The 12,771-nt window shown below is 46.9% G+C and overlaps 1 protein-coding gene across 3 annotated transcripts in view; it reads right to left on the bottom strand.

Annotated features, from left to right (window-relative positions):
• The window catches only part of LOC119175804 (regulator of G protein signaling family member locomotion defects), a 140,499-nt gene that overhangs the window by 85,300 nt on the left and 42,428 nt on the right, over nt 1-12,771 (bottom strand). For all 3 annotated transcript variants that reach the window (XM_037426785.2, XM_037426786.2, XM_075876214.1), the window contains exons 10-12: nt 3,270-3,449; nt 3,008-3,205; nt 245-347 (exon numbers count right to left, since the gene is read on the bottom strand). In XM_037426785.2, the coding sequence (XP_037282682.1) occupies nt 245-347; nt 3,008-3,205; nt 3,270-3,449 (481 nt within the window). The remainder of the gene's footprint in view (nt 1-244; nt 348-3,007; nt 3,206-3,269; nt 3,450-12,771) is intronic.

Below are 12,771 nucleotides of genomic sequence, written 5' to 3'. Positions count from 1 at the left end.
AGTTTCTCACCATTTCATTTAATGTCACACCTATCCTAAGAACTGCATGAAGGCCCATTTAATCATATATCAGAAATAATTCCTTGATAATTAAGATACTTGAGTGAAGTTTTTGTCAAAACATCAAATAAGACCATGGTCACTGATCGGATCATCATTAAATGAACTCATTACAATTAGGCACATATATACACTTTCTTTTCTAATGCCTCATGCAATATTCATGAAAGAGGTTTCAATTTACCAGAACCATTCTCCTTGAATTGCACCACGATGTGTTGACCATCAACATCAGTGACAAGGGCACTGGATGACAATGGCTTTAGTGTCACACCTTGCACAGGAAACTGCACATTGAAATCAGACATTAGGGCATTTAGTAAACATTCAGAACATACAATAAAATATGTTTAATGCAGTTCTATGCCGGTCCTGGCATAACTACTGTGAATTAAATATACTCGGAACCCGGCCGTTCTTTCACAACTGCTGGACCGTTCTGTAATGATACATAGTGAAGTGCACTCAGAGTCAATCGAAAAACCCCGAAACAGAACCGCCCCGTTGACTTTTCATGCAGCTTGGCCTGGCTTGACAGCAAGATTAGCCGCATGAGTGGCACAAGCAACACGCACAACATTCTTCGGGTTGCCATGAACAAAAGCATAGCCTTCGAGATCCGTTTTGCAAAGATAGCATGTATGGCGCTATTGTTTCAATTGTTTTCAACTTGTTTTTAGCGCTTACAAAAGTAAGGCCTTTGAGATTGGGGTTTGTTTCCGCTGTCACATTGGCGTGGACTCATCACTCCTAATTGGTAGAAGGAGTTAGTGCAGTTCCGGGTGAAATGTCATGCTGGTCGTTTTGTGTGTGCTTCGTTCCTTCACCCCTACAACTTTTGGTGCCAAAAAAATTTGGTATACTTGATTACATTTCTATGAATGACACTGTGCTCAGCTCTGCAGTTCTATCCACGGGCTAGATCGTGGCCGAGTGCACCAGTGACAAAGTTTGGGAGTTGGTGGAGCAGGGGTTATTTTTTCTTTGATGATCAATTTTAGGGGTAGTTTCACTTTTGTGAGGTGTTAAACCATCTACAACACGGTGGTCCAACACTATGGCAACAGTGCTACATTATAGCTCGGAGACGCCGCCACACCTCATGACAATTCCGTGAAGTTATCACCAAAAGTGATCACTTAAGAGGTGTGGGTTATCGTGGCATTAGGTAGATTCATTAAAAGAATATGACACTGCAGTACTGAAAAAACCTTCTATGCTGCTGTGGCATAAGTAAAAACACCAAGCAAGGGTTCACATTTTTTTTAAAGCGTAAGTACGGTCAAACCTCATTATAACAAAGTTGAAGGGGGAGTCATAATTACTTTGTTATAACCATTAGTTGGTTATACCCAATATCCATTTCTGCTGACAATTAGCCAGCAAGAGAGAACATACTCACTACCAAATATCACAGCAGCCCACCGCGCAGAGAAAAACGGCCGTCGGAAGGCAAAAAACTAACAAAATAATAAAGAACAATGCACTTCATTTCACCTAATTCAGCACACCAGCTGGCAGATCACTTCGAAAAAAAAAAAAATTATCTTTAACATACTTTTACCAAGTCTTCTTCACGTGGATGACTGCTTTTTCAGCTTCAGCAGCTATTTCGAGTCCGTCCTCGTCGTCATTGTAAGCACCAAAGAAGCGGCGCAGCAGGTTTCTCGCATCCAGTGCTTGCGCGGGTTTCGGTACGTCCGGTTAGCAAACATTTGGCTCCGGGGTATAGACACATTTGTCACTGTCGTCATGCCCCCCCATCACCGAGCGCACAATTTTTTCATCTGGGAGCTCTTTCGGTGTCACAGCGTCAGCATCAGCACCGATGTACATGCAGAAAGTGTTGCAGTTAGGCACAACGTCGGCGTAAAGAAGAGCGTTCCACGACGTCTGGGCCTGGTCGCCTGCGGCACCCTCACTGGCGACATCGCCGAAATCTTCGACTACATATTTTTTTTCTCGAAGCCGAACTCAACGGCTTTTAACATTGCCGATTTCCACTCGATTGTTATATTTTTGCGCTTACGTTTGCTGCTGCCATTGTGCATCTCGTGTATGGCGGCGGAAACTAATAGAGTTGGCAAAGCTTTAGTTGGCAAAGCTACAGCGAATGACAAGAATCAAAGCCACAATCTTTGCCGTCCCAGCGCGGAGATGAAGGGGAGAAAGAGGTGGTAGTGGTGGTGGTAGTGGTTAGAAGAGGAAGAAGGCACCTCATTTCTGCAGCACACAGCCAGTAGGGAGCACGGCGCAGTGCCATGGAGGTCAGATGCACGGGCGGGTCAACAAGTTCTACAGGACAGGAGTGGCCGGCTGACGCATACGCTCGCGCGAGATGCAGCACGGGCAAGTACGCTAGTTCCTGAGCAAAGGGGAGTCAGGGAGACTCACACCCACGCGCGTGTTGGCAGGTGACTCCCGGCAAGCACAAGGCGAGAGTTTTGAATAACCACAGCCATGATAAGACGTAAACCGTCGCGCACTATAAGATATTGAATTGACGTATACCGAAATGATCAGTAAATGCCCGTTGTAGACAAAGGATGGTTTATTATATCTATTGTGAGGAAATTTCAGCTTTGTTAAAATGAGGTTTCAAATACATGGACATCTACAGAAATTTCAAAAACATTACAATTGCTTTGTTATATCCATTAGTTTGTTATATACCACTTCGTTATAACGAGGTTCTACTGTATTGAAATGAAGGTCTGTACCAATAAATATTTTGCCATTTTTTTCCGTTTTTCGGACTCGTACTTTTGTTACGGTCACTTCGAAACGTAACTGTAAGGTTCTATTGCACTCTATTTACATAAATTAGTGAAAATACAATCACGAACAACATTGGACCCAATTACTGCACTTGCAAAAAAAAAGCGCGAAGCACCAATATTTATCTCTCAACCTCGAAACATGCTCACAAAATACAAATAAGACTCACCATGCGCAGAGTCACGTGTTCCAATTGGACACTATACTTTGCTAATATGGGACGCAGCACTTCTCCACATGAGCGGCGGGGAACTGCCTTCACTCCAAGCATCTTGCTGTTAGGTAGAATCACACAGAACACTGCCCGTGGCTCAACATGAATTTCCTTGCACCCAACCATTGTAACGTCAACATTTGGACTTATAGGCTGCAAAGGAAAAACAAAGCTGAATTAGGTGAGTCCCATCAATGGTATTCATTCAGCAGCTAACCTTGTCAGAGCCAGCCACAAAGATGTCCACAACAGAGTAAGTCAGTGAGCGCTTCTGCAGCAACAGCATAAGCATGGCACCAACAGTCTCACCCCGATGGACTCGAACTACAGTAGAGGAGCCATCTGGCAGTACGACTCTGCTAAGGATACAGTTGGAGTCTGGAGCCCCTGTCAGTGACTGAAGCAGAACAGAACAAAGATGAACATGAAGACAACAACCAACACAAAATTGAGCTGAATAAATTGTGATAAAGGGAAAAAACATTTAGATTAAGAAATTAAAGCACTACTGAGTATACTATTGTTCCTACATCATTTCACACACACTGTTATAAAAAGTGGAAGGCATGGGACATAAATAAATAGCCCTAGCACTACAATAGGCCAGTTCCAAAGTGGTGTTTTATGTCTGTTAAGTGACATGCGTTTTTTATTTTTCGGTTATATTGTGCCCAAGTTTCTCCAGCTAAAACAGTTGAACATGCTTTTGTTCAGTGCAGGCCACACCTTCATGTATTAGAAGCTCTTCAAGCATTTTCAAATGTTCTACTCAGACTGCATGCACAATGCAAATAGACCGTACATTAATGATAAACTCAAACCTCGATATAAGGAACCTGGATATAAAGAAGTATTAGTTACAACTAAGTAAATGAAGAATTGTCTTGCAATTTGCCGCGAGATCGAGTGGAGTCGCCACCTGGCGGCAAATGGCTGAATCGCGCAAGTGTGGATTGCTTCGTGCGTCATCTGCTAGCCACGTCGTATTTCTATTATGCATACGTCATGAACGTTCTCAAAGCGTGGTTTATCCGGCCATGTCAGCGCGAGTGTAACTGCTTCTACATATGCCTGAAACGATGTATGAAAGCATTTGGTCTTGATCGGCTGCTAATGCATTGTAATAATATCGACGAGTGCAACTTTCCAGAGTGCTGTTTATTGTCGTCATATCCATTCACCAGAATAACTTAAGATTGGGTGCCACTTTCTGTTTTGCAAGCACACAGCAAAATGCTCTTGGGATCCTCCCAAACATGAAAAATATTAAACGGTGTGGGAATGCAGCGTTTTATAACAACTCGGCTGTAAACAAAAACGAGGCTCTTGGCCACTTGCGCGCTTATTGGTAGGTGTACAACCACGACACTGTAGTTTATCGATCAAGCGAGCAGCCTTAGTTGTGTTTATCTGGCCTTGGTACTACTACATAGAAATATTACTACAGTTAAACCTGCTTATAACAAACCTCCATACAACGAATTCCTCAATATAACAAAGTTTTTCTATTCCCCGTCGTTGCTCCATAGAAGTACATGTATTTTTGACCTCTATGTAACAAAGTACGAGTGCAAGACAACCTTGATGTAATGAATTTTCGCCACAGACAATCTGGCTAAGAATTTTGCTCCGCAATTCGGTATTTCGGTGCGAGCATGCGTCTTGTGCAGCTGCCTCGCAGCCGCTTCGGCGGCAGAGGTGCGCACGATGCAACAGGCGAGATTTTTTGCGCGCTTGATAACGCGAGGCGGGTAGGCTGCCCTGCACCCCACGAGCCAGCGTCATTCTCACCGCTGCGAGCGCATGTGCAAATGTGTCCCCTCCCCCCCCTTGCCACCCCCACTCAAAACCAAAATTAAAAAAAAAAAACTACTTTTGCATGTTGGCAATGCCACCCTTTTAGTTACCAATAAAAGTTACAATAAATATTACCATTACAACCACAGTTATATCACATGACCTTCGGGTGAGCAGGCACCAGCTGGGCAGGTAGGGAGTACATTCTGGAAATTGTGCATTTTTACACACAAGTTGCCATCCATGAGGATTTCGCAGGGGGTTTCACAAGGTTGTTAACATGGGTACACACGGCTCAAACAAAAAACGAAATCGCTGAAGCCAGAAGCAGCACACCAAAGCACACGTGAAAGCAACTGGCATTGTTTTTCTTTATACTGCTATCATGACAGAAGGCCACATACGTACCGTATTTTTTTATGTATAAGTCACAAATTTTTTCTGAATTTTTCGTCGGTGCGACTTATACTACGGTGCGACTTATGCAGTTAAAGCTCGTTAATTCGAACCGCAAAGGAAAGCTGCCTCAGTTTGAATTAACAAAAGTTCTAACTAACGAAAGTAAAGGACAACAATTAGTGCACTGTGAGTAGGGCATAACAATTTATTTTTTGAAAAAATCTGTGATCGCGGTCTGCCTTCTTTCCTTGAAAGCGACAGCCAGCACTTTTTGCTCTAACGAGCGAATTTGGCGGAAGGCCTCTTCTCCACCTTCTTCAAAACTTAAAAAAAGACGGGCAGCATTCAATACGGCCATGCCTTCCGCAGCAGAGGGCCGCACTGGTGCTTCGTCCTTCTCCTCATCATCGTCGCTGGCAGTGACAGGTTCTGCACTTCTCACCTGACATATTATGTCGCCATCCGTGAGTGCACCACACACCACTGCACTTGAGTCCACATCGACGTTGTTCGCAAAGCAGACGTCTTCCAAAATGTCCGCCATGAGGGCGGTGACGCCGTGTTCCAGCACTGGTGGCTCGTCAGCTTGCAGAGCTTCGGTGCTGAAGCCACAGTGACGAAAGCAATTTGCTATCGTAAGCGCTGTCACTTCCTCCTAAGCATGCACAAGCATGTGTAGTGCACTTAGGAGCATCACTTGGTAGTTATTGCACAAAATAATTCGTTCCAACATATGACGCCGTTAAAATTCTTTCAAATTTCTAATTATACCCTGGTCCATGGGCTGCAGTACCGCTGTCGTGTTTGCTGGAAGGAAGGCCAGCTCAATGGCCTTCGTCTCAACGTTGACTTTAAAAGCCGAACAGTTGTCCACAAGAAGCAGGACTTTGCGGCAACAGCATTCGAACTTCTTGTCAAGCTTCCCCAGCCACTCCGCAAACAATTCCCCCACCATCCAGGCCTTTTTGTTGGCCGCGTAGTCTGATGGGAGGGACCGGATGTTCTTGAAGCAACGAGGACTTCTTGATTTGCCTATCACAAACAGAGGCAACTTCTCAATCCCGGTCATGTTCGCAGCAACCATCACAGTTATCCGTTCTTTACTTTTCTTCCCTCCCGTGCACTTGTCGCCTTTATACGTGATAGTTTTGGCGGGCAGCAATTTGAAAAATAAGGCAGTTTCATCCGCATTAAATATGTCCTGCAGAGAATACTTCTCCATGTAGCTTCGAAGCACTTCGGAGCGCCAACCTTCACACGTTTCCATGTTGACGGCGTTCATTTCACCCGACACAGTACGGAAAATGAGGTCGTAGCGCTCGCGAAAACGGTACAACCACCCACCTGAAGCAGCGAAGTAGTCGTAGTCTAGCTGCAGGGCGAAGTCCGCCACCTTTGCCAGTATAACTGGGCCACTAGTGGTATATCCTACGAATGCAATTCCTTTATCCACATGAGAAGCGCTTTCTCAAGGTTAGGATACTTTGCGGGCGGCCGCAACCTCCTCCTTTTGCTCGCAACTTCTGCCTCTAAAGGCGTCTTCAATAGTCCTCCCATTTTTTATATAATTAGATAGCGTCGTTTTCGGTATCCCATGCTTTTTTGCGATATCTTGCTTAGGCAAGAGTCCGGCGTCTACTTCCCGCAGGATATCAGCTTTCTCCTGAAGTGTTTTGGCACAATATTTGCCGCGGGCACACGCCATCAAGTCGGAACAGCAGAATCACGACAGACGGGAAGCTACAACCGCCGCTACCACAACAAACGTTAGCCGAGGCCTAACACCAACACAAAGAATCGCGACAGTCGGAAGCTACTCCCAGCACAAACAACCGAGGTGTACAACGCACACTCGAGACAGAGACTGCAGAGAAGGCTGGGCGAAGCTACGACACATGATGATGATGATGATGATGATGATTAAAGGCCTCCCCTTTGAATCGGGGTGACGGCATGCGCCATCTAGCCTACCTTAATAGTTCGAGTTTAAATTTTGTCCCTCAACTCGGATGTCTTTTTAATTTTGCCCAGCCGCTACTCTTGGCTGGGATGTTATTTTATCGACTTCTCTGCTTTTCCTCCAACAATCCTCCAGCCGCTGCTTAGTAATACCTACTGCTGACCAGTTAATGCTTCCATCAACCGCGAAGCCCAGCGCTTCAGGAAGTGTGACCTTCCCCCCATTCCTACCCGGCTGAATCTTTTGGCATTCCATGACTATGTGGTCGATTGTTTCTTTATTTATGCCACATCCAACACATGTCTCATCCTGTGACGAATATTTGCTCCTGTAAGTACGAGTTCTCAAGCAGCCAGCCCGCGCCTCAAAGAGCAACGCACTACCTTTATTGTTGTCATAAAAGTTCTCTTTCCGGATCTCTTGTTTGCTTGCCTTGTAGATTCCCAGCGATCCCTTCTTTTCCATCCTCTCTTTCCACATGAGCGTGTCTGTTTCCCTCACTTGCTTTTTAACTGGCCCCCTTTGCTTATTTGCCGCGGTCAAGTTATATTTAGTCGCCAGCTTTCGCGTCCTCTTCCGCCATTGGGTGTCCACACTTTTCAGGTACAGGTATCTGTGCACTCTGGCTGCCCAGTTCTTCTCATCTAAATGTCTAAGTCGCTCCTCAAACCGTATTTTACTTTGTGCTTCCCTCGCCTCAAATGAAGCCCAACCCATATCGCCTTGTACAGCCTCGTTTGTAGTCTTACTGCGAGCTCCCAGAGCTAACCTGCCGACTGCCTTTTGGTTAACCTCCAGCCCCGACAGGATATCTGACTTTAAGCATAATACGGCATTAGAGAACGTGAGCGCCGGCACCATTACCCCTTTCCAGATGCCTCGTACTACCTCGTACTTATTGTGTCCCCAAAGTGCTCTATGTTTCATTACTGCTGCATTTCGTCTCCCTTTCAGTTTGAGGTGTTCTTCATGAGCATTCAGGTAGCCTTTTCCTTCATTAAGCCAGATCCCCAAGTATTTGTACTTATTTACTAATGGTATGGCTTCCTGTTGTATCCTTATTGGTGCTACATGAGCTTCCTCGTTGAACACCATGACTCCAGATTTCTGTGGGTTAAAATGTAGGCCTAGGTACGTTGCCTCATCACCACAAATGTCAGCCAGTTTTTGAAGTTCTTCCGCATTATCCACCAGCAGCACTATATCGTCTGCGTACATCAATCCCGGAATCCGTTGCTCCACTAACACTCCATTGCTTCGGTGTGACAAATAAAAGCCCAATCCACTCTCCTCTAGTCGTCTTTCCATTCCTCTAATGTACAGTGTGAACAGCAATGGCGAAAGAGGGCACCCCTGTTTTAAACCTCTTTGAATGTACACGGGCTCTGTGTATGTACGCCCTTCCCATGTAATGTGTGCCTTGTTATCCTCATATATTGCCCTTAGAAGCCCTACAAATTCCGACCCAATCCCCTCCTCTTCCAGTATATGCCACAGCAATCCCCTGTCCACGTTGTCATAGGCACCCTTTATGTCCAGAAACAGTAGCCATGTTGGTCTGCCCTGTGCTGCCGAAATTTCGATGGTCTGGGTTATGACGAAAAGATTGTCTTCCAAGCGTTGACCCGGCCTAAATCCATTTTGCAGTTCCCCTAAAATACCGTTACTTTCAACCCACTTCAACAACTCGGCTTTGATGGCTTGTATAGCTAATCTATAGAGCACTGACGTGACTGTAATCGGCCTGTATGAGCTCGCCTTGTCCCTTTCTCCCTTGCCTTTGTAGATCAAACTCATTCTACTTTCGCGCCAGTGCGCAGGAATCCTCTTGGATTTTATAGCGCGCTCGATGGCTCCATACAAGTGCGCCTGTCCCGCTGGTCCCAAATGGTTGATAATCTCTATCGGGATTCCATCCGGTCCTGTTGCCGTACTTTTGGGAACACTGTGTTCTGCCTTTTTCCAGTCCAAAAATTTGATATTAAATTTTTCATCTGCCACTCTTTTATTTGCCACCTGTGTCCAGTTAGCCGACCTCTCGCGTGCTTGGCCGAAAGTATTTCCTATGACTCCATGTAGGTATTCTAATGCGCTGTCCCCCAGGAGAACGTTACCGTCCCCGTCCTGTATCTGAGTCTGCATCTCTTTAGTCGTCGTTCCCAATGCTTTTAAATGGTTCCAGAATTTTGGGGGGGCGCTCTTATCCTTCTTACGTATGTCTGATACCCATTTCTCACTCGCAGCTTTAATCTTCGCTTGTACTAGTTTCTGCACCTCAAATTTCTTTTCCCGGTACCGGCTCCACCGTAACTGCACCTCATCATCCTGATATCCCATTTTCTTTGCTTTTCTGTGCAGTCTAGAGGCCCGTCGTCGCTCTTCAATAGCCAGTTTAATTTCCTTGTCCCACCAGCTTCGTGGTTTCCGTTTATCCCTCCAGCGGTTTTTTTTCCTTACTTTGTTTATTTCCTTTTGTATACAACTAACAACCTCGTCATATTCCCACACCTTTGTTGGCTGTGCTTCTAATTCTCTTTCGATGCTATTGACGATGTCTGCTATCTGCTTTTCGCTTACTTTCGGGAGCCCAACCTCCTGTGTTTTCTTCCTAGCCCCCCCACTGTCAAATTTCAGGATTATACGCCTGTGGTCGCTGCCCAGACTGTTTTCTCCTTCTTCATCTATCGTCATTTGGTTCAACCGCTCGTACGTGTGCTCTGAGACCAGGCCGTAGTCTATGCAAGACTGTCTACTGCCGCTTTGCCACGGTATCTGCCCGTCGCATTTATGCTCCCGGTTAACTATTACCAGTTGCTGTTCTTCACACATATCGATAACCATTGCACCGTTATAGTCTGTATATCCATCTAGATCCTCAATGTGGGCATTTAAATCTCCTACTAATATCACCTCGCCAGATTCTTTAAATTTTTTTATGTCCTTCCTGAGGCAGTCCACCCACTCTTTATTTTGTTCTCTGGCGTCATTCCCTGTCCACAGATAGGCCACTCCCAACAGTGTCTTTTTTCCCCCCACCGTTCCACTAACCCATAAGTGCTCCTTACAGCCCTGATTTTCCCTCTGCCAATTCCCTCCTCGCCTAATCAACATGCCCACGCCTCTACCTTTCCTTTCTCCCGCTGCCCTGTTGCACCCCACCCATACGTAATCATCCATCACTGGTGGCTCCTCCATATCTCTCAGGTGGGTTTCGGTCAGGGCGTACACGTCAATTTCTTCTTTCTCGAGTTGGGTTTGTATCTCAATCCATTTTTTCTGCTTGCGGCCGCCTTGCATGTTTTTATAACTAATTTTAATCCCCCGGTTTATTTTCCTTTTCTTTCCTTTGTGTTTCCGCCGTCGTGCATCAGTGCCCCCTCCTTCCTGCCTTTCACCACCCCCTCCACTCAGTCCGCCTTCTTCTTGAACGTTTGGCCTACCCCCAAAAAAGCCACCGCGCGGGCTGCCAATCGGTGCCCTACATGCTCAGCTAGACGGTTACTGAAGTGTATGCCGTCAGACACAAACGCCCTGTTGCGGCTTGCATGGACCAGGTTTCGGTTCAGGTTGACCACCTCGAACTTCATCGTTTTACCCAGAGTCCAAAGCTCCCTGTTTGCCGTAACCACCGCCCTTTCTACATGGACTCCCTGTTTCTGCACCTCCGGCACCGTGCAGACAGCAATCTGCACATCCTCCGAGGTCGCCCTCAGCTCAGTGATCCCCTTCGCAATCTGCTTTGCGAACCCTCCCCCGCGTCCCTGCAACACATCGTTCACACCCCCCATTACCACTACTAAACTGCGGTCCTCCATTCTATCCCACAGTTGCTCCTTTGCTTGTTGCATCACTTCCCCTACTCTTTTTCCGGGAAGCTTGCTCACCTTCACGCGTTCGTCGTCTCCCACCCTCCCCTTAATCACCTCTCCCACCCTGGCCATGTTGGAGTCGCCGACAACAATCACTTGGCGCCTCCTCTGGTCTTTAGCCGGCACTTTTGCAGGTGTTCGGGGACTACTGTGGTTGATCACGGCAGCCAAGGACCTGGCTGGTGATCCCCCACTTCCCGGCGCCGCCTCGGGGCTTTCTTTGTTACCCGAGTCTGCTCTGCGTTGATGGACACCGCTCGTGCGCGCAGCATCAGTCACCCCCTGTGGGTCAGCGTTCCCGCCGGCGTACCGCTCGTTGTTCTGAGCCCGCGCCCTCGCGTCGTCTCCTGCCGCCGGAGTCACGAGCTCTTCCACCCGCTTTTCAAGCTGGGCCTGCTTTTCCCGAGCTTCGTCCACCCGTGTGCTGGTCATGCCATCTGTCGTCTAACAGCGACAACTACGCAGGATTTTGAAAGGCTCCAAGATTGGCGCTTAAAAAAAAAAAAAAAAATCTTGATGGTTACGTAGGACGGAGAGCAGGCAGCCGCCAAGAAAGCGAGATTGTGGGGGGAGGGGGGGCGAAAAGTAAGTGGCGCTATTTTCTGCACTCTGGCCTCCCTGTCAGTTTCTCCGTTTTTCTCTCCGCTCCCTGTCCACGCCATCTCGTAACTCGGCAGCCACCCTATTGAGTGACTAGCCAAGCCGCCGGTGCGGTGGCGCGTAGTTCGAATTATCCGCAGCGGAATCTACTCGGGTTCGAATTAACGGGCTTTTTTATTTATAGGCTTGTATGGAGCTTGGCCATAACTTACAGTTTGAATTATCCATAAATTCGAATTATTGAGTTCGAGTAAACGAGCTTTCACTGTATACAGTCAAAATCGGATCAGATGCCGCAGATTTGGCGGCCTGATAATACAGCCACGCTTTCCGCATCGGGTGGTTCGCTGTGCGCCCCCTTTTGTCGTGCACGGAAACCACATTTCAGAAGAAAATAAAAAGAGTGGTAAATTAACTTCCTAGCAATAATAGGGCTTATATAGTTTTGCACAGAAAATAAATAATTATTGAGGAGGCGAAAAAAGTAAAGGTATTTAAAATTATAAATAATTGAAAAAAAGTTTGCATTTCAGACAAGAGCCGCTGGAGCTGCTTCGTTTGCTATCACTTCCGCCCGCCATAGCAGTTGCGGTTGCTCATATTGTGCATCGTAGCGTAGGCGTAGCGGCGTTGTCGCAGCATCCTTGCTAACCATGGTGCCACATGGAAAGCAATGTCGGCGAAGCAATGTCGACAAAGAAGGGCAACCGCGGCAAGAAGGCAAGCTGGCCGGACCTTAAACGAAGCCTGCGAACGTGTGTGCTACAACAGCGAGCCGAAAGAAGAGGCCTGTCTATAGTGCAGCTGTGCCTAAAGGCGAAGGCTCTGGCAGCGGATAGTAACACTGAGGGGTTCAGTGGTGGTCCGTTGTGGTGTTTCCGCTTTATGCGGCGGAATCAGCTTGACATGCGAGCCCGGACTACAGTGAGCCAGAAGCTGCCCGACGACTTTCAAGCGCAGCTGGAACACTTCAGCTCATTCATGAGGGAGGAAATTGCGAAGAAGAACGTCAGCGCGAGCCACATCGTCAACATGGATGAAGTGCCGTTGACCTTCGACATCCCACTCGTGAGAAGTGTCGCTGAGAAAGACCA

This window comes from Rhipicephalus microplus, chromosome X, assembly GCF_043290135.1.
Source record: "Rhipicephalus microplus isolate Deutch F79 chromosome X, USDA_Rmic, whole genome shotgun sequence".
Classification (NCBI taxonomy): domain Eukaryota; kingdom Metazoa; phylum Arthropoda; class Arachnida; order Ixodida; family Ixodidae; genus Rhipicephalus; species Rhipicephalus microplus.
Note: the sequence above shows the minus strand (reverse complement) of the source record. Positions and strands in the feature narration are given on the sequence as shown.